The following is an 18904-nucleotide window of genomic DNA, read 5'->3' on the forward strand; positions in this document are numbered from 1 at the left end:
AATAAAGGTACAGACAAGTCAGCACAGGAATAGTCTGGCTACAAATAATTCCTGTGTTAAAAGCATCTCAGTGCCACTTACACATGAGGCTTTCCAAACCATTTCAATATCCAGAGTAAATGTTTTAGGTTTTCACGGTTTTTTTATACCTATGTAACTTTTCAGATATGGCTAACTATTTTCAACTCAGGTAAAGCTTCTCCAAAGCATTTTCAGCAGTTCTCCACCCTTGCCTCAGGTAAAGCCCTTTGAAGCAGTAAAGTTCACAATCATTCCAATATATTGGTTTCAATATATTTTCTAAGTTTTTTGACTTTCAATATTCTTAATGTATTCAATACTGAAACATCAGAATGTAAATTGAAGTACTGACTATTCCTGTACATTTCTGTAGTCTATAGTTTGAGCAATCTTGTTTCCTAGGTTCTTAATCATGTTTTCATCCATTAGTTATAACACAATTTGGCAAATTAGATTTAGAAAAGTATTACAATCCTTGCATAAAATCTCCACTTAATTTTGCAATGATACAAGTTTAAAATAGGATCATCTGCAAAACACTTGAGTTCTCTTACAATTCAGTAAGTCACTCAAAATGTGATTTACGTGGAGACAAACACAGCCATTATCAAAGCTGCACAATACTTGTATAAAACATGTATTAGAACCCTACTATATTTTTAAAAAGTCCCAAGATAAGCCTGCTAAATTATCACACTAGTATTGGTGCCACTAATTTTCAGCTCCCCAGGTAGTTGTTTTTGGGTTTTGTTTGTTTGTTCTTTAAAACTACATAACAATAGTTTCCTTAGTTGCTAATGTTTCTTCCTTCCTCCCTACCAATCCTTAAGACCCCACCTGAAGTCCTGCATACAGTTCTGGTGTCCCCAAACATAAGGAGGACATGGAACTGCTGGAAAAGTCCAGAGGAGAGCCATGAGGCTAAGAGGACTGAAATACCTTCCCTATCAACACAGGCTGAGAAGGTTAGGGCTGTTTAGCCTGGAGAAGAGAAGGGATAGTCACCTTCCAGTATCTGAAGGGCCTGCAAGGAAGCCAGAGAGGGACTCTTTTTGTTAGCAATTGTAGTGATAGGACAAGGAGTAATGGGGATAAATTGCAAGAGGGGAAATTTAGATTAGATATTAGGAAGAAGTTTGGTTTTTTCCTGTGAGGGTGGTGAGACACTGGAACAGGTTGCCCTGGGAGGTAGTGAATGCCCCAACCCTGGCAGTGTTCAAGGTCAGGTTGGATAAAGCCTTGACCAACTTGTTCTAGTGGGAGGTGTCCCTGCCCATGGCAGGGGGGTTGGGACCAGATGATCTCTAAGGTCCGCCCCTTAACATTCTGTGATTCTACGAAACCATCATCTTTGGTGTGGCATATGTCCAATTTGTTCCAAACTCTCATCTTTCGACCAAAAAAGTTAAGAATGAGCACTGCTAGTACAGGTTCATGTGCACAATCTACACTGATGAACAATGGAATGGGAAGAGCTTCATTAAAGTCAAACAAATAATACACAACAACTTCCTTACACCAGATGAAGAAAGGACAGAGGATTAGATCTTATGGCTGTAAATTGTTTGTCAGTTGCCATTAATGATTCCGTGTGGTAGGAAAGTAAGTCAGTCCACTTTGCCATTTGTTCTGTATGTAACACAGCCTCTGAAGTACTTTCCAAGATGTGAGCTTTGAGGAGAGCCACTCTGGTTAAGGTAATACTGACAACAGTAATGCCATACCTCTTTGCTCAAAGCAATACTTGGTTGTTCAGAGGACAACTACAGAACACACTCACCTTCCTCTACCCAGTCCAGGAGATGAGTCCACGCTGGTCTGTTCCATCCGCCCAGTCCCTACTTCCCTCTTGGTGTAGCTCGTGGTGGCACTCTGCATCCGTGTCCGGCTTTGGCCCGGCTGCCGCGTCTGTGGACTCCTGACGCCATTGATTAAACGATCAGCAGAAAAGTTGAATATTGTAGGACTGTCTAGAAGCCCAGGTCCCCTTTCTGCACTGGGTATTGTATGTCGTATATGAGACTTGCTAGGATTCCTATAAATTCAAAAGTCATTTCAACATACGCACTATGAGAGACCTTCTGAGGCCTAAGCCTGTACACAGAATTCAGAAGAAGCAAGACCTTCAGTCCTCCGTTGCATATTTTATCAGAATGATCAATATTCGTTTTAACAGGTCATGTGAATTATCAAAATTAGCCTTCACACAGTCTATTTTCAACTATGCTTTCACTAAAACCTACTTGAAACGGAAAATACTAAACGAATAATCCGTTGATCACATGTCATCTTGCAGACTATTGCAGCTGAATACCCTAAATCACAGAACAAAGAGGTTCTCAGCTTTCAGACTGTCCATTTACATTTTGAAACAGCACATCCATTAACAACAGGAGCCCCATCTGCCCTTTGGCCTCTCTTGACCTTGCACCAGGTTCAGTGTCACAAGTATTCTCACGCTAGCTGCTGTTACTAAAATCAGCAGATGAAAACCCCACGTGCCAGAAGATACAGGAGTATGCATACTGTTAAAAGATGGTTGAACTTGCCTGTTCCTGGGAGGATATTGTCTGAGTGTTGTCAGTGGAGAAGCAGCAGGCTTGAAGGTTGGAGATGTGAACCCATTGATAAATCCAGTATTTGGAAATGGTGTTACCTAAAATAACCAAACATATTGCATGCTTACCATTATAAACAAACTGGGTATTATTTTTCTTTAAACCTGGATTTCATGTCATTCTGTGCAGGACAGTACTTAAAAGACAGGCTCAAACAGCAATAGAGCATTTGTCCAGTGCCTGGTAACAAACTTACAAAACGCTGGTTTTTGAGAAGACAGACACTACACATACTCAAATTTCTGATAATTTAAGAGGATTGAAAAACATCAAGCCTGGCTGTAAGTTAAATAACTCTCCTTCTATTTCACATCATATTAACAAAACTAATTTTGGTTTTTTTATTGCCAAAACAGGTGTTACTTCCGCACAGAAAATATTTGGCTTTAAGAACATGACATACAGGGCAATTCAGCATGTTAACCTAGAACCTAATTTCCTGCTAGAAGACCAAGATACCAAGTTATTCTTATTTATCTGACTTCATTAAGTTTATTCAGTACATACCAGAATTGCTTTTTCTGGTATTCACATACATATTCTTAACATCTAATTTCTAAAGAGGCTTTTAAGCATTGCTAAAAGAAGTCTTGTCTTAAATTTCTTTTGGTAATGGTTAATACTAAACAACTGCCTCAAAACCCAAAAGGTTAAGAAGAGAATCACACTCCAATCTGAGACCAGATAGATTATTTGAAAATTGTATCTTTTACACCATGGAAAGAATTCTGAAGAACTGTTTTTCAAGAAGAATCAGTGTCTTAAAACTCCCCTCTTCAGGATATATATGCTTCCTTCATCTCAGTACTTCCAAAGAAAATAATCCCAACCTAGAAAAGAATCCAACTGTTTCACAGTGGAGAGACTTACCAATGAAGGGTCAAGGTAGCTGTGCGTGGCTGACCAGGTCTGAGGGCCAATTAAGCTGTACAGTGGGAAGTGCTGCTGGGGACTGTAGACTGGAGGTATGTAAAAGGATGTCGTGTAACGCTGCTGCGTGTAAAGGTTCATGTCCAGAGGTCTATATCCATTCTTTGGCAAAAATGTGTTTATAGCTATTGCCTTTGCTTTTATCCTTGCCTGCAAAGAAGATTAGATTACTTATTACAGCAGCCTTTCAAACTAAATCAGGATGGTTCAAAACTAGCAGCTATCAAACTTTTACTGGACACTTGTCAATCACTGGTTTCTCCTTCAAGGATGGCAGAAACAGCTGAATGCTTCCCTGCTGCTCTGGGCTGGATACAATGCTGCCAGAAAGGAGGAAAACAACAAGTAATGGGCTATGTTTCAAAATCCACCTCCAGGTCAAATGGCTGCTGAGATTGCACCACAAAAATTTATATTAGAAAACACATGGAGTGCCACAAAACCAAAAACATACCCACATGCTCTCCCCAGATCCCATAAAGCTCTACTTACCTTAATTGGTTTTCCTTGGAAAGTTTTCACTTCTTCTCTAAGGTATCTGTAGGCCTTTAAAAAAAAGTAATTATTATATTGGTCAAATATAACTTAAGGAAACTTAAATTTTGACAGGCCAAGTCTAACAATAGCTCTTGGAGGGTTTGCTAACATCACACGACGGAAAACTCTCATATGTAATCTGCATTCAGCAAGATTTAAGTTATCTTTGCAGAAGTGCTCCAGTAGCATTAAAAAAGACTTTAATGCTTACAATTGAAGTATTTGGCATTTCAAGTGATACACAAAGTTCTCAGTACAAAAGAAACCCCAACATCGCTTTGGCCAGGAAGCCAAGATATGTTAACAAGATAAAACTCTTAATTAAGAGTTATGTTTAATAGTATTGAAAACTGGATACTACCTAAGGGGAAGCATTACTGGTTTTAGAGGTTTAGGTATTATTCTTTTGAAGTTGTTGCACATTTGTAATACAGTTTACAACCTGTTAATTCACCCTCATCTTGTCCTTGTTTACTGTTACATTATAATATGCTTCAAAAAATAGTGTTACCTGCTGTGCATCGGCTTCCGATTCAAATGTGATGAACCAATTGTCATTATAGGCAAACTCACAGTTGATAAACTTAGGCAAATTATCTCCTTTGAAAAGTGCTTCAACCTCCTAAGGAAAGTAGTTTGATAAGGAAGTAGAGAAAAGGGTGGAAGGAAAAAGAGGGTGGAGACAAGAAAGTGTCACTTTAAAGTGCAAAACTCAGAACTCCAAGTAAGATAGAAAACACTTGTGGGCTTACAGAATAGAACTGAGAACTTTGAAATCCAAGTAAGACAGAAAACACTTTTGGGCTTACAGAATAGAACTGAGAACTTCAGAACACTTGCAGGAGTCTTAGCTCTCTCCAATCTCCCTGCTAGCTACGAGGAATTCAAACAAGCACTAAGGCCCTTCTACAAGCAGAAGTTGCCTGCTCCCTTTAAATGAGGGGAGACAAACTATTTAGGTCCTAGACAGACATTCAAACTTGGCATCAAGTGCAGAAAAATGCCTTTTTCCCCTGCCCCCAAACCATGGAGCCACACAAACCTGTGCATATGGCACAAGACAGAGGAATCCTGCCCTTTCAGGCAGAAACCTGGAGATATGCTTTAACTCAAATGTCTACAGATTGATTAATATATTTGAAACAGGGTTTATGTTACCTCAAACATAATCAACTAGTTTCTACACAAAACAGACATCTTGAACTTTATATTTGTTTTCATTCTTTTGTATATTCTTTATTTTTGTCACAGAGTTGAGGTGAGCAGTGTCAAAAGGCAACACAACTTCACATGCCTAACAGTAATTTGGAACTTTGCTGCTTGAATAAAGCCTGACCCTGCTGTGCCAGAAAATTTAGGCTGTTAAATCCAGGCACTTAAGTTTAGATCCTTTCAGTTTGGCAAATTTAAACACAATGTATAAAACACTTCACTTGAACTCTTTTGAAAATAAAGACTCTTCAGAAGTTTGTTGTCAAGCATTTAAGAGCGACTACCCAGTGCTAATATAGCAAACCTTACAAACTGATAATAAAAAAATCCAAATATAAAAAAAAATATACAATACTAAAAACTAGGCAGTCTTTGAAAGGTTGCATTTCATTTGGAAAGCTATGTGCATAGCATATGTCTAACTTCTTTCCTCTGATTCCTTTTAGCACTTCATTTCATGTTCCTGTTTATTAAGGCCACTTACTTCTTTGCTATAAGATTTTAAACTGCAGTACTTCTGGTTTTTGTATGAAGACCATCAAGAGCAGCAACTCTTTCAGAATCTTGATTCTTCCTTGCAAAATTAAATAGAGGGGGAAACTAAAGTATCTACCCATCATCAAGAATCTGTGCCTTCTTCTTTTTGAAAATCCAAGATGGTTTAAATCTATGGTCCCATTAACTTCTCTATTTCCATTAGTCATAGTCCCAGCTACATCAGAGCTGCACTGAGTATCTTCCATAGAATCAAGTTCTGCACTCACTCCACAAGCCAGCAGAGATCCTTAGTGACTGACTGACACCTTTTAACCTCAACATTATGGAAACATTTGCAAAGATTTAAGTACTTTACTTCAACAAGCTTCCAGGTACAACAGCAGCATTTTCTAGTCTATGACTTATCTTCCTTCATCTCTGTTTGCTACTTATCCAAGGATTTGAGCACTGAGTGCATATGGATACAAAAGAGTGCCAGAAAATGATGGTATCTCTACCAAAGACAGCACTGTCAGTTTCTCAGCCCTCTGCACACCAACAGCTTCTACTACAGTCAGCCCATGAGCAACATACTCCTATCAAATACATTTATTACCCAAACACACAATAAACTAAGCCTAAGAAACCAGCAGTGAAGTAAGAAATGTGATATGCTTATTGAAACCTAGAACAAACCTAACTTCCAAATCCCAAGGGAAAAGCATTCTTTGCTGAACAAGGAAACACTTACTTCAATGGGAGTAGATTCAGGGACTTCACGAAGTATCACAATGCAGCGATTCTGATTTGGCCTAACTTTTTCCCCCTTCTCATCCACTTGAACTAAAGGCAATGCTAAGAGAGAAAAGACAAAAATGTATTGAGCTGTCAGCAACTACAACAGCTTTGCACACCAAAAGAAGATGCTGTGGACACAGTTTTTACAATGCAAAGCTTCAAATAATTTTGAACATTAGAAACAAGCACATGACTGAACACTTTCAAACATATGAAACCAAATAAAGATGTTCCTTATAATCTCCACAGTTTTCCAGCCTAGAAAATTCCAATTCATTAGATTTTTCTTCTGAAGTGCACAAGCCATGTTCTTTTTTGATTTTTACCTTAGTGATAATGTCCAGCAGCCTTTGCTGAGAATTTAATCATAGAATACCAGGTTGGAAGGGACCTTATAGATCCTTATAGGTCCTGCTGATCCAAAACTTGTTTAGGTGACCCAAATTGTGCTTTGTTGGCCTTACTGTGTAGGTTTGGAGGTTGGTTGCAGGTATCTACTCTAAGATCCCCCCTCGGAGACGACCCCTCTGATCTTCACCCAGAGGTATTCAATAGAGCTTCCACAATTATGTAGTTGGCTTCTGTACATTCAAGGTTCTCCTTAACAGAGTGTGACTCCCTCATCCCTTCTTCCCTGCCTGACTTTACAGAACAGCCTAGAGATCCTCCAGTCATGTGACTTGTCCCACCAAGTCCCACAATTTAAACTCACATTATTCTTCTTTGAACAGAACATCATTTAATACCTGAAATATGAAGCAGCTTTGACAAAATGACAGTCCTATAATCATGATGGTCTAACCTGGAAGCTGCTTGGGCTATTTGATACTTTATAAAAAATAATGGCATTTTACTGCAATACATTAAAAAAAGGAAGAGATTAAAAATTCAGATTAATAGTCCTATGGCAATAACTAAAATGCTTTATACCACTGAGGAACTTTTACTTACATCTCAGCACTTCAACAATCAAATCCATATCAGTACTGAGTTTCTTGACATGATCAAGGTTTGCTACTGTCATTATTGGCACATACTGATCACTGTCCATCTGTGATATAAGGTACATGTCACTGGCAAGATTTTCTCTGTTGGGAGAAAAAAATATAAAAATGGGGAAAATGTCAGCTATACCTTTTTCTAATAAACTTGAAACAAAAACTTATCATACAGTAGAAGACAGATTCCTTCAGCATTTTCAGTAACTAAAATAATTTGCTTAAACAAAGCTTACTAAATGGCTTAAGTTACTCAGTTTTAATTTGCATAAAAACCCAGTAAAGATCAAGAATTCACCTGATCTGTAACTGCTTGTACTTACTCTCACTTCAAACCAATGTACTTCATAGTTTATGCTTTAGGCCCAGAGATTTCATCTAAGCTTTAGCAGGTACATCAACACAATACTCTGAAATTTGTGTGACTTTCCCCAAATTCTCATCCTTTCCACTCAGTTTTAAGTGACAGCTGAGAAACATATTAACATATATCCCATTTAGGTATTGGATCTTGTTGGTTATCCTCCAGCTTGCTACATTTAGGTATATACATACCTAGATAAACAGAATTCCAGTGTCTTTTTCAGTAATTCTCGTAAATCTTCCTGACCTTCTGGCTGTAACTGTTCATTTCCACCTAATAATGAAAATACTTTAGATTAAAACGCAGTTCTGCTATATTACACAATAGGTGTTTTAATCAAGCCATCATTACTAACTATATAACTAGTAACAAACTTTCAAATTCAACAGATGTCCATTATTTATTAGCTCACCAATCAAAGTTGCATGGGAACACTTTTCCTTTAAGACAGAAAAGAGGAATCTTTGTGTGACTTCACTTGATAACCTCTGCTCTCCAAATACATAATAATTTGAAGCACTCTTAGAAGAACAGCTACAAGCACATCTCAAAGCAAATACTGAATTAATTTAGCTCATAGATCTGTCTTCCATTCGCAGGAAACTAACCAATTTCTAGCTGAATAAACCCTGACCAACACAGCTGACTAATGCAGCAAGCAAGCAGTGAAATGGAGACTCCACACTTCTGCCCTCACTCTGAATACTAACACACTAGTTCAGAGAAGACTTTCAGAAACACAGTTATAAAACACCAGCAAATAAACAATCTAAAAACAACAGGTGCGCAATCAATTAACAATCTTTTGGTTAAGAAGGTAAAATTAATTCCAGTTTCTAAATTATCACACAAAACATGAATTTCATGTTCAGTTTAGAGCCAATATACTGCTGTCAGGAAAGGGCAAACTGTGTCAGTGGGAGAAGTGTTTGAAGATCAGAAGTTTAGTGTGCCTTTTAGAGACCTGTAAAACATTTAGTAACATGGTACATAAATGTAAATTAGTTTTTAAAAAGCACTTCACACCAACTATTGCCCTCTGTACCCTTCCCTCCAGTAACTCATCCATTTCTTCAGCTCTACTTAACCTTTCTTCTTCCTAAAGCAACTTCTAATTTCCTCCCACCACGTTGTCCTTCATGTGTTCTACTCTGAAGATAATGCAACACTTGAGAAATACACATTCTAACCATTATTTCCCTTCCCCATCTCCTCCTTCTTTCTTGTCCAAAACCACACACGCTTTTTACAGTAATTACTAAAAAATTAAAAATCAGATTTCAGACTAGGGACCACCTCTGTCACTGTCCATCACATGGAACAGACAAACCTGCTGTTCGGCTGCTTCACAGCACTACCTGACTCTCGTTAAAAATTAAGTATTTTGGGCACATTCTGGGCATGCTGACAAGGCCTAACACTAAGCTGAAGAACACTGTTCCTTTCTAGAGTGTGAGGCACCAATAATAAAATTTTCTATTTGCCAGTTATTATCTAATATTCCCAATAGGACCCTTAAGTAGAAGGGTCAAGGAGACCTTTCAGTTTCCAACATAAGCAAGGACAATGCCACAACCGTGTCTGATGTCAGTTGTCTTGATTTCCAGCTATTATGAATGCTATACTGATCATCTGAAATACATGTTATAAAATCAGTTAGCACAATGAACAAGGAACAGACCTCTCATGAATCTCAGGAAACATCCAGAACATTTTCCTCTCCTTCCCATCCCTCATCTCAGTTCAAGTAGCAATCCTACATTGCATCTTGCAGACCTTCTGTCCCTTTCAGTGAAATGTAAGCATGGTTGAATCTCTATGCTAGTTTCCAGAGGCTTCTTAAAATATGCCATCTGGTATAGACTACAGCTACTAACAGTTGCACTGACAAAAAACCCATGAAAGTTCATTAAATAAGAATGCAAAGAAGTTAAGACTAAAATGTTGCTTATTTTAGCATTTCTAGTACATGACTGATCTTTCCACACATTAACATTAATTACTACCTGGGACAAAAACTGTATGTGAATCTCACCTCAGCACCTGACCCAACTAGAAACATGCAGCTTAGGCAGGCAGACATCTAAATGCAAACATCTACAGGAGGGATTTTCATTCGGAATATTTGGGGGGCTTTCGGGGTTTTCTGGACGCTTACTCCTCAACCCAAAATGTGCATTTGGTTCTTTTTTTTAAACCAAGTCCAATCAAATACGAGCTCCCTCTTACCTGTCTGGGTGGTTTCATGCATAGAGTCATACTCAGAAGGATCGAGAGCCAGAGGGTTCATATCTGTCTGCTCTGACCCCGGCACGGCTGGCGACGGCTCCGGCAGCTCTGTCAGCACTGCATTCTGATGCTTCTTGTCGCCATCACCATCGGCGTCCAGTCCTGCAGCACAGAGGACAAACACACTCAAAAAGCATTCTTTCTAATCACTGTAACATTGTGGTTACAACCAAATCTGAAATAAAGCTGCTTATATATTTGCTTTACCTTTTGGTTGAGCAACACCTAGAAACTCTTACTCATACCTTCTTTACAAGAATCTGGAGGTTGGTCAGGTATTTCTTCCCACGTTTTGCTCACACTACCATCAGTGGCACCACCTGCTTCCAAGTGTAGCATATGATTGCCCCACACCTTGGCATTAGGGTTTAACTCGGAAACCTTGGTTGACTCCTACAAAGAGAAATTGATTATGCACTTCGTGGATGCACAGCATACATCTGTGCCTAGATATGTACAGCTTCAAACGATAGTATCAGACATACAACTCAAGATTGGACTGTCAAGTGTATTCACACCTGAATATATTAACTGAATTCAACAGTACCAGACATACAACTCAAGACTGGACTGCCAAGTGTTTTCACACCTGAATATATTAACTGAATTCCCATAATCATTTCAGGTACTAAACCAACTGAACTGCTGCACAGGATTCATTTCCCTGATTAAGAATCACCAGAAAAGGCTAACCAAGCAGAGCAAACAACAAACATTTCATTCTTTGCCTTTGACAGACTAACTCAACCTCTACTTGACCCACACTTCAGGCAGTCCTCCAATATACATGTTTACTTGATGTTTGACTATATTGCTATTTTATCTGTTTCTGCAAAACAACATTAAAAAATTCAGAAAACACAAAAGCACAGGGTTGGGTTTTTTCCTGAACTTTATATAAGCATGTAACAGTTTCAAAGAAACATTATGGAAAATTGAAAGCAGCAAGATGTGCATGACAACTTCTGTCAGTACTTCAAGAGGAAGAACAGAGCATTAGAAACAGAAAGGATGAATTACAAGACCCAGTTAAATCATCTCAAGCCAATCTCCTTTAACCTAGATTGGAAATGGACATATTTAATGACCACATCTGGTTATATACAGCCATCATATAAATGGTTCTATCTGTGCTTCAGAGAGATTGCTTTCTGCAGTGCAAGCATCTACAATACATGTTTGATAGCAACATGAAACAGTTTCCTCTTGTGGTGCTAATGTTTGAGAAAAATGCAGTAAGCTATTCCATACCAAGAATATATTTGGGATGTTTTAATATAATTATAGAGGAAAGAGTATTGCTCATGATAACACACACTGAAAAAAGCTTATTAATAATTTGGTTTGTGACTTTTAAGGATGCTAAGAACATTATTGTGCTTAAGACAAGCACTCCAAAACTCCATGAAGCTTTAAATCTTCTATAACACATGCACTCAGTTATTATCACAGTGCATAGAAAATATATCCAGAAAGTAAAAATACCTAAAAAATCTCAAACACATCTACTGAATGACAAAGACTCAAAAAGTGGAAAAGTATTTGACATAACTACTTGAATTCTACTGCAGAGAAAAGACTCAAGAAGTAGAAAAGTATTTGACATAACTACTTGAATAGTAAGGATTCGAAGATGACAGCAAGTTCCATCAGTTTCCATTTTTAATACAAAACATTCCCCTGGAGGAGACAGCCAACAGCCTCCAGTACAATCCACTGCCCACACTGCAACTGCTGGGCAAGGTCAGAGTCACAGCGAGGGGAACAACAGAGAAAAGACTCAAGAAGTAGAAAAGTATTTGACATAACTACTTGAATAGTAAGGATTCGAAGATGACAGCAAGTTCCATCAGTTTCCATTTTTAATACAAAACATTCCCCTGGAGGAGACAGCCAACAGCCTCCAGTACAATCCACTGCCCACACTGCAACTGCTGGGCAAGGTCAGAGTCACAGCGAGGGGAACAACAGCCAGCACTGACTCTGCTCAGCAGGGAAGGCAAAGGAGCAGCAGCTGCTGCAGGTTGGCTTTCACAGAGGGGTAAGGCTGGAGGGGACCACTGGAGGTCATCCAGTCCAACCTCCCTGCTCAAGCAGGGTCCCCCAGAGCACATTCATCAGGACTGTGTCCAGATGTCTTCATTTTTTTCTTACTGCAGCTAGCCAAGATCCAGTTTAGCTCATTGCCCCCACTTCTCCTCCAGACATTCCTTTCTAAAGCACTTCAGAAGATCATCTCCAGAAGCAAGCAAGAGATTTCCTAATTGCTACCAAATAGGAACTTCAGGAAATCCACATACATTTCTTCCTCTATGAAGGTAAAAAAGCACTGTCAACAGTCTGTAGAAAGCTTCCTTTCCACACACTGCAGTGTTTATCTCACGTTCATCTGGAATTGAGAATCTGCAATCAGGTTACTTTGCCCAATGTTTAAACTTGCACACAAAGTAAACAGAACCAAAAAGAAAAAAAATCTATCAATATTCACCAACATCTTCAACCTCCACAGTCTGTACAACATTTGGTTTTGCAAAGGAGAGGGAACAGCTTCCGGACAAAACACGATCTGCTTAACTAATGAAACCACAGTTTGACTCTGTTTAGCCAAACTTCTAGCTTCAGCTGTAAGCTTTAACATCCAAACACTTCTGCAGAATACTTACAAATTCCTTTTTATTCTGCCATCCCCAAGTACCAGCATTTTCTGGTGCTAGCAGCTGATAAGGGTATCTTTCCACTACATATGAAGCACCTGTTGAATCTTCAGGTTCGCTCTGGAAGTTTTCACTAACTATACATAGTCTGTCATTCTTCACAGTATCATTAGAAACTGCATTACTCCACAGAAAACCCAACAGATATTCACCATTACTAGCAGGAACAGTGTCAGAGAACAGCTGATTTGTCCAATCAGCATTGCCAGTCTGAAGACTGATGACATGTGACCACATTTCCACGCAGGGATTCTGCCTGTCCAGTTCATAGGAATGCTCTTGGTCACTCAACACATCTTCCATCAGATCTGACACGCACTGCTCACTGCTTTGCTGGAATCCTGCAGCACCAGGAGAGGCACTGTTTATTTCACAGTAAGGAGTAGCAGCGTATTTGTCTACCTGCCTTGGGTCAACACAAACTCCAAGCTCTTTGTTTGAGAAAATCTTGTGATCTGCCTGCATCTGTTCCCAGTTTGTGGTCAAGTCATTCATTGGAGTATTTAATATGTAACTGGTGTTTTTCAGTTCAGTAGTCTTGGCTTCTAACTGCTCCAAATTTCCTCTGGAAAAAGCTTCTAGATTGCCAGGTGATACACTAAAGCCAGAGAGGTTCTCCTTTGAGCAGATGCTGACACTCAGTTCTACTTCACCATCCTGAAGGTTACATTCATTTACATCACACACATTTTGCTCATGAGGTTCTGATCTTACTTTAGTTAAAGGTCCAACAGAAACTTGGGTGTTCCCAACCTCTGGCTCTGGACTGGCACAGGGACGTAACTCAGGCTCTTCTGCTGGTTTGTCATGCACATGAGAACATGGATTTGGACACAATGATGGTAAACAATTATGGGCTTTATATAACAGATTACTGGCATCTTCCAGATTTGGAGAGTCATCTATTTCTACACCCTCAGACATACAACTGTCTGTGGCTGCAGGTACAGTGGAGTCACTGCTTACAGTGGAGTAAGCATTCTGACTGTGAGCCAAACCTTCGCTGCAATTGAAGATGCCTTTATCACAATCAGCAGTGTCAGCATCCAAATTCAGTTTTACATTGTCTGCCTTGTTATCAATGGACTCATTTAGGTGAAGTTTTGTCTCTTTTACAGATTCTGCTACATCCCCAGCTATCCTGGCTGACACAGTCCCTGTATTCCACTGGTTTTCCACTACATGGAACGAACATATACTCTGTTGTTCATCCTGTCTACAGTTCATGTCCATTTTATTCATATCTTCACATTCCACAGACACAGAAGGCACACTGATATTGTGATCTGAATTTGAGTATTTGCACACTTTACCATCATTCCCTGCTGACTCTTGTGAAGCCTGAGATTCTAGACTGTTTTCCTTTAGGAACATTTCACCTGTGCTCAGGTTATGTAGCTCAGGAGATGTCGAAGTGCCATCACTTACCCATGACTGAGTTCTGCTCAAGGTACCAGCTTCCTCAGGCACGTTGCCTTTTATCTCAATGACACTCACACACACATCTTCCTCCATGCCACTATGCTTTGCGGCCTCAGCTGATGTCTTGACTTCAGTGCAGCCCTTAATTTGAGTTTCCCCCAAGTTTCTGTGCATTTCAGTCACATACAAAGCTTCACAGCTACGCAAAATTGTACCTGTGCATTTCTCTCTATTTTTCAAGGATTCTTCAAAATGGCTGTAATGTTCACTAGCACCTGGTGCAAGTGTTTGGCTATTGCCATATGTTCTTTGGAGTGTTTTCTTTTCCATATTTGAGTTTGCTTCACTTTCTGCCTCTAGAAAGCAGACTTTTTCAGCAAGTTTGTCTATGTGTTGACTCACTGAAGAAGAATCATTGTCCATTTTGTGTAACTCTAATGATAATTTAAAGTTACTCCTCCTGTTCTCTGCCACCTGTTTAGTATCTAGGTGCCCTGTAACATGTGAGGGATGCCTACTTAAACCAAGTGGTACCATATCAGAATCATTACTTCCCTCAGTTTTTTCTGAATTACATACTCCAGTGTTTAACAACACACTGGAAACACAATTACTGTGTTTCATCTTTTCTGAGTTAGGGCTGTATTGTCCCTCTTCAGCAGCATCCACAACTTGTACAGAATCACAAGCTGCAGGGAGTGATTCATTCCAACTGACAGCACTACCTACAGTACATACCTCCTCCTCTTGACTCTCAGGGATGATTTCATTGGGCACTTTTGCTCTTAAGACACCCGTCACTGTATCGTCAGTATTTAACCTATGTACCTGACATCTGTCAGTCAGTAGGTTATCAAAAGAACACTGGATGTCTATGCTACAATATTCCTCTGTATCTTTTTTCTGCATCTTTGACCTACCCTCCTTTTTATACTCAAACAGTTCTTTCTGTCTATTAAACTCAGCTTCCACTTGTGCTGATTGTTGCGTTGGAAATTCCTTCTCAGTGTCTAGAGGTCGTGCCATGCTGCACATTCTTTCATCAGTAACAGCTGAGTTATCTATGTCTGCTTCAGTCTCCTCATGCACAGTCGCTGGCACCTCTTCATCCCCCTTCAGGTCTTCAGCATCTACAACACAAATACTATAAAACTCCCTCTCTTTCACATTCTGACTGCTGTCTACATCAAGATAGGAAAATGCTGGAGACACCTCTCTATATGAACTTGAAACTTTTTGTAGGCTGTCACTCTTGCTGTCTTCAACATTTACTGTTGTTGCATTTTGCCTTGAACGGTCACACGTAACTGCACAACCCTCCGGACAGTTTCTATTTAAGGAAATTTCACTCTCTAAGCCTTTGCCTAGGATGTCTGGTACATGTGAAGTAGAAATATGATCAAACAAACAATGCTCTTGTGCAGCTCTATTTTCATTATTAGTACTACTATTAGTATTTTCTATATTGTTCATGTACTGACCACTGCTATTAGATTTTTTAGGGGCTCTTTTTTTAATTATCTTTTCTTTCTTTTCTTCGTATTTCTGCAGATTTCCACGTGAACCAGACACTTTCAGGAGGTGACTAAAGGAATTAAAGAAGCTAAAAGGTCTGTCATACGTCCTCCTAGAGCTCTCATGGGGAGTATTCCCCATGCTTTTGTATGACGGATATTTTGCTTTTCCACTCCAAAAACCAGATTTAGAATCTGACCCTGCGCAGTCATCGCTACGGACGCGTTCAATGCCGACTGCCGCAGCTGCCCCATTAGCTGTCCTTCCCACTATATGCCGATCCTGGCTTTCCACAGTTCCAATAATTGAAGATAAAGTTTTACTTATCCTTGACTCTGGTGCTTCCTCTTCCACAGATTTTTGGAGTAAGACGGTTTTCTCCTCATTCGTGCTGTTACTCAATTCCTTACTGAAGCAGCAGCCCATGTTTAATCAGCAGTGTCAGAGGGTCTTCTCATTGCAAATCACCTTCCTCTGCACACTGAACTAACTTTCTATGGCTACTGAGGAGACAAGCCAACACCCAACTGCCAAAAATAGCACACTTTAAAACCATGCAGAGGTTCATATGTCATTGCCACTCAAAGTCCAAATCCCAGTTGCTGAGCAATGTTTCAGTATTTCATCATATGCACTGTAATATTCAAGCCAAATAATTCTCCTAATGAATTACAGTCCGTTTACAAGTATTACCAAGTCTTATGAACTTCTATTGTTTAATTTCATGAAGGGTTTCATTCATCCAAATGACTGAAATATTTACATAACATCCTTCACAACGTCCATGTGCACCAGAAACTGCTCAGCTTCATATGTACTTAACTCCCACTTTCTACACAAGCCTGAATGTGTTCTGGCTTCACACACTTAAATCTGATTAGCAGATCAAACACATTTTGGACCATTTTCTCCTTCTCCTTCCTTCCCCCAGAGCTAAATCTACACAATTGTTTCTTTAGGAAAAACAAGCTAAAGATAGATAAGACCTCATGTATTCCACTGAGCAGACATTGTACCTTATCAGATACATCATTGTACTTTAAAAAAAATTTTTATCTACATAAAAAAACCCCCACAATCCTTCAGTGACTTATGGCACTGGAAGGGGCCTCAAGATCATTTAGACATCTCATGGTACTGTAGCAGGACTAAATACACTTAACCTCCAAAAAACCTGTATCCTTTTACAGAAAAAAAACCCCTCAAAAACATTTAAAAGGTAATTTGACTAAATGCTATTCTTTCCACAAGTCTGTCCCAAGTATAAGTTCTCATTGTTGCATGTACAGACTTCCTTCTGACCTTCAGACAATTACAATGTCTTTATACACATGTATTTATATACTGACATTTTTCTATTACTGTAAGTCCTATTAGTTGCTAAAAACATGATTCTGTTTCTTCAAGAATAAAAGCCTCATAAAAAAAAGCTGAAGATACCCAGCAATCTTCTTCTGGTCTAAACAAAGTTGTACTTATTTGCTTTTACATTACCTAATACGACTCTGTCCTTCTCTCAAGCTCACTGCTATTATTTCAAATTTGGACCCCATCCCTCCGAGAGCTTGCAGACTGTACAACTACAGCAACACTCTGGTACATAAAAGATACTGAAAACATGTAAGAGTATAAAACAGGACAGACCCTTAAACTATTTCAAATGTTCCTTTCAGCTGGACATGGAAGTCAGTGCTACTTTTCAACAGGTTGTGCACCTAATGCAACTAATATTCCACAAATTCTGACTATAAAGGATGACTGCTGAATTGGCTAAGGAATACATCCCCTCGTCAGCAAGTCTGCTTTGAAATTGTAAGGTAAGAACAGAGGAAGACATCCCTGCCTCCTCCCCAGCTTATCCAACCCCTGAAGCTTTAAAGTGCCTACAGCTACACTATTCCTGAGGATAGGAAGTCTAACGCATCATTGCTGCCATCTGCTGCACTTTAATTCTCCTGTGGGACAAAGCTATCCAACATGCTTGGATCCAGACTTAAAACTATGCCAAGTCACTCCTCTCTTCAGCATGCCCTGGAACCAGGAAGAGGGAGTTACTTATAATAGTTTTTCGGAAGAAATGCTATGAGCAAACAATTTAACTCTTTTCAATGTCAGCTTAAAGCCACAGTAATACTTGTGAAGTTCACAACTGTTCTGAAAACCCCCTCATCAGGTATACAAACAGCAGGATTTTTCCCTCTGTGATTTAACCATTACTAATTTGTGCTTTCTAGAGAGGAACTAAGTGTCTGTAAGAGACAGACCAGAGCAAAGTCCATTTTTCCAGCGCCGTAACAACCACTTCTGCTATCAACTAATGGGGAGAAAATAGGTGAAGCAGTTCAGGCCAGGAGAAAACTTCTTCCAGTTTTCCCACACCCTTCTCATGTGCAAAGGCACATTTTGTACTTGTTCCTTTGGTTTTATCTGAGAGTTCCAGGGATATTTCTATTTATAAGCACCTATGGTGCACATTCGTTAAGTCACATTTCTCAATACTATTTATTGTGGGATCTCTGCTTTAAAAAAAAAAGGCAACATGAATTTAAGCAGAAAATGCCACAGTTGTTATGCTAAATTACCCAAGGGCTGCTTGTTTAACTTTCAAGACTCCCCAAGTCTTAAAAACCTTCTGGCTAAGCTAAATGCTGCCACCTCACTTGAAAAGCACTACACAGAGTTTGTGCTCTGCCACTTCAGAGCTCAGCTGGGGAGTAGTTTTTGTTTATTTTCTTTGGTATTCCCCTTTATACATGCATTTTAGCTCTGGCATATTTCTCATCTACTCAAAGCCTAAACAGGTTTTACCTCTTCAAGAAACCAAACTGCTCTGAAGCAGCACTTTCATAACCTGAACAATTACTTTTTTTTCCAAGAGGTATTTAGTCCTATGTCCTGCACACACCCACTCGGAAGGCAAGAAGTCAACGTGCTAATTAGCAGGAGTATACCTACCCACCCGCTCTCATTTCTCCATGTACCTACCTTTTGGACAAGGGTTTAGCCCAG

At 39.4% G+C, this 18904-nt stretch overlaps 1 protein-coding gene across 1 annotated transcript in view; it reads right to left on the reverse strand.

Moving 5' to 3' along the window:
• The window catches only part of LOC103805204, a gene marked incomplete at its 3' end in the record, with an annotated part of 16528 nt that extends 207 nt beyond the window's left edge, over nucleotides 1-16321 (reverse strand). Inside the window, exons 1-11 of the mRNA XM_009077839.1 lie at nucleotides 12908-16321; nucleotides 10490-10637; nucleotides 10185-10346; nucleotides 8147-8228; nucleotides 7545-7681; nucleotides 6547-6650; nucleotides 4618-4728; nucleotides 4062-4115; nucleotides 3510-3719; nucleotides 2571-2677; nucleotides 1802-2056 (exon numbers count right to left, since the gene is read on the reverse strand). Of these exons, the coding sequence (XP_009076087.1) occupies nucleotides 1802-2056; nucleotides 2571-2677; nucleotides 3510-3719; nucleotides 4062-4115; nucleotides 4618-4728; nucleotides 6547-6650; nucleotides 7545-7681; nucleotides 8147-8228; nucleotides 10185-10346; nucleotides 10490-10637; nucleotides 12908-16321 (4784 nt within the window). The remainder of the gene's footprint in view (nucleotides 1-1801; nucleotides 2057-2570; nucleotides 2678-3509; nucleotides 3720-4061; nucleotides 4116-4617; nucleotides 4729-6546; nucleotides 6651-7544; nucleotides 7682-8146; nucleotides 8229-10184; nucleotides 10347-10489; nucleotides 10638-12907) is intronic.
• Between the last annotated feature and the right edge of the window lie 2583 nt (nucleotides 16322-18904).

This window comes from Acanthisitta chloris, unplaced genomic scaffold (assembly GCF_000695815.1).
Source record: "Acanthisitta chloris isolate BGI_N310 unplaced genomic scaffold, ASM69581v1 scaffold5527, whole genome shotgun sequence".
NCBI classification, from domain to species: domain Eukaryota; kingdom Metazoa; phylum Chordata; class Aves; order Passeriformes; family Acanthisittidae; genus Acanthisitta; species Acanthisitta chloris.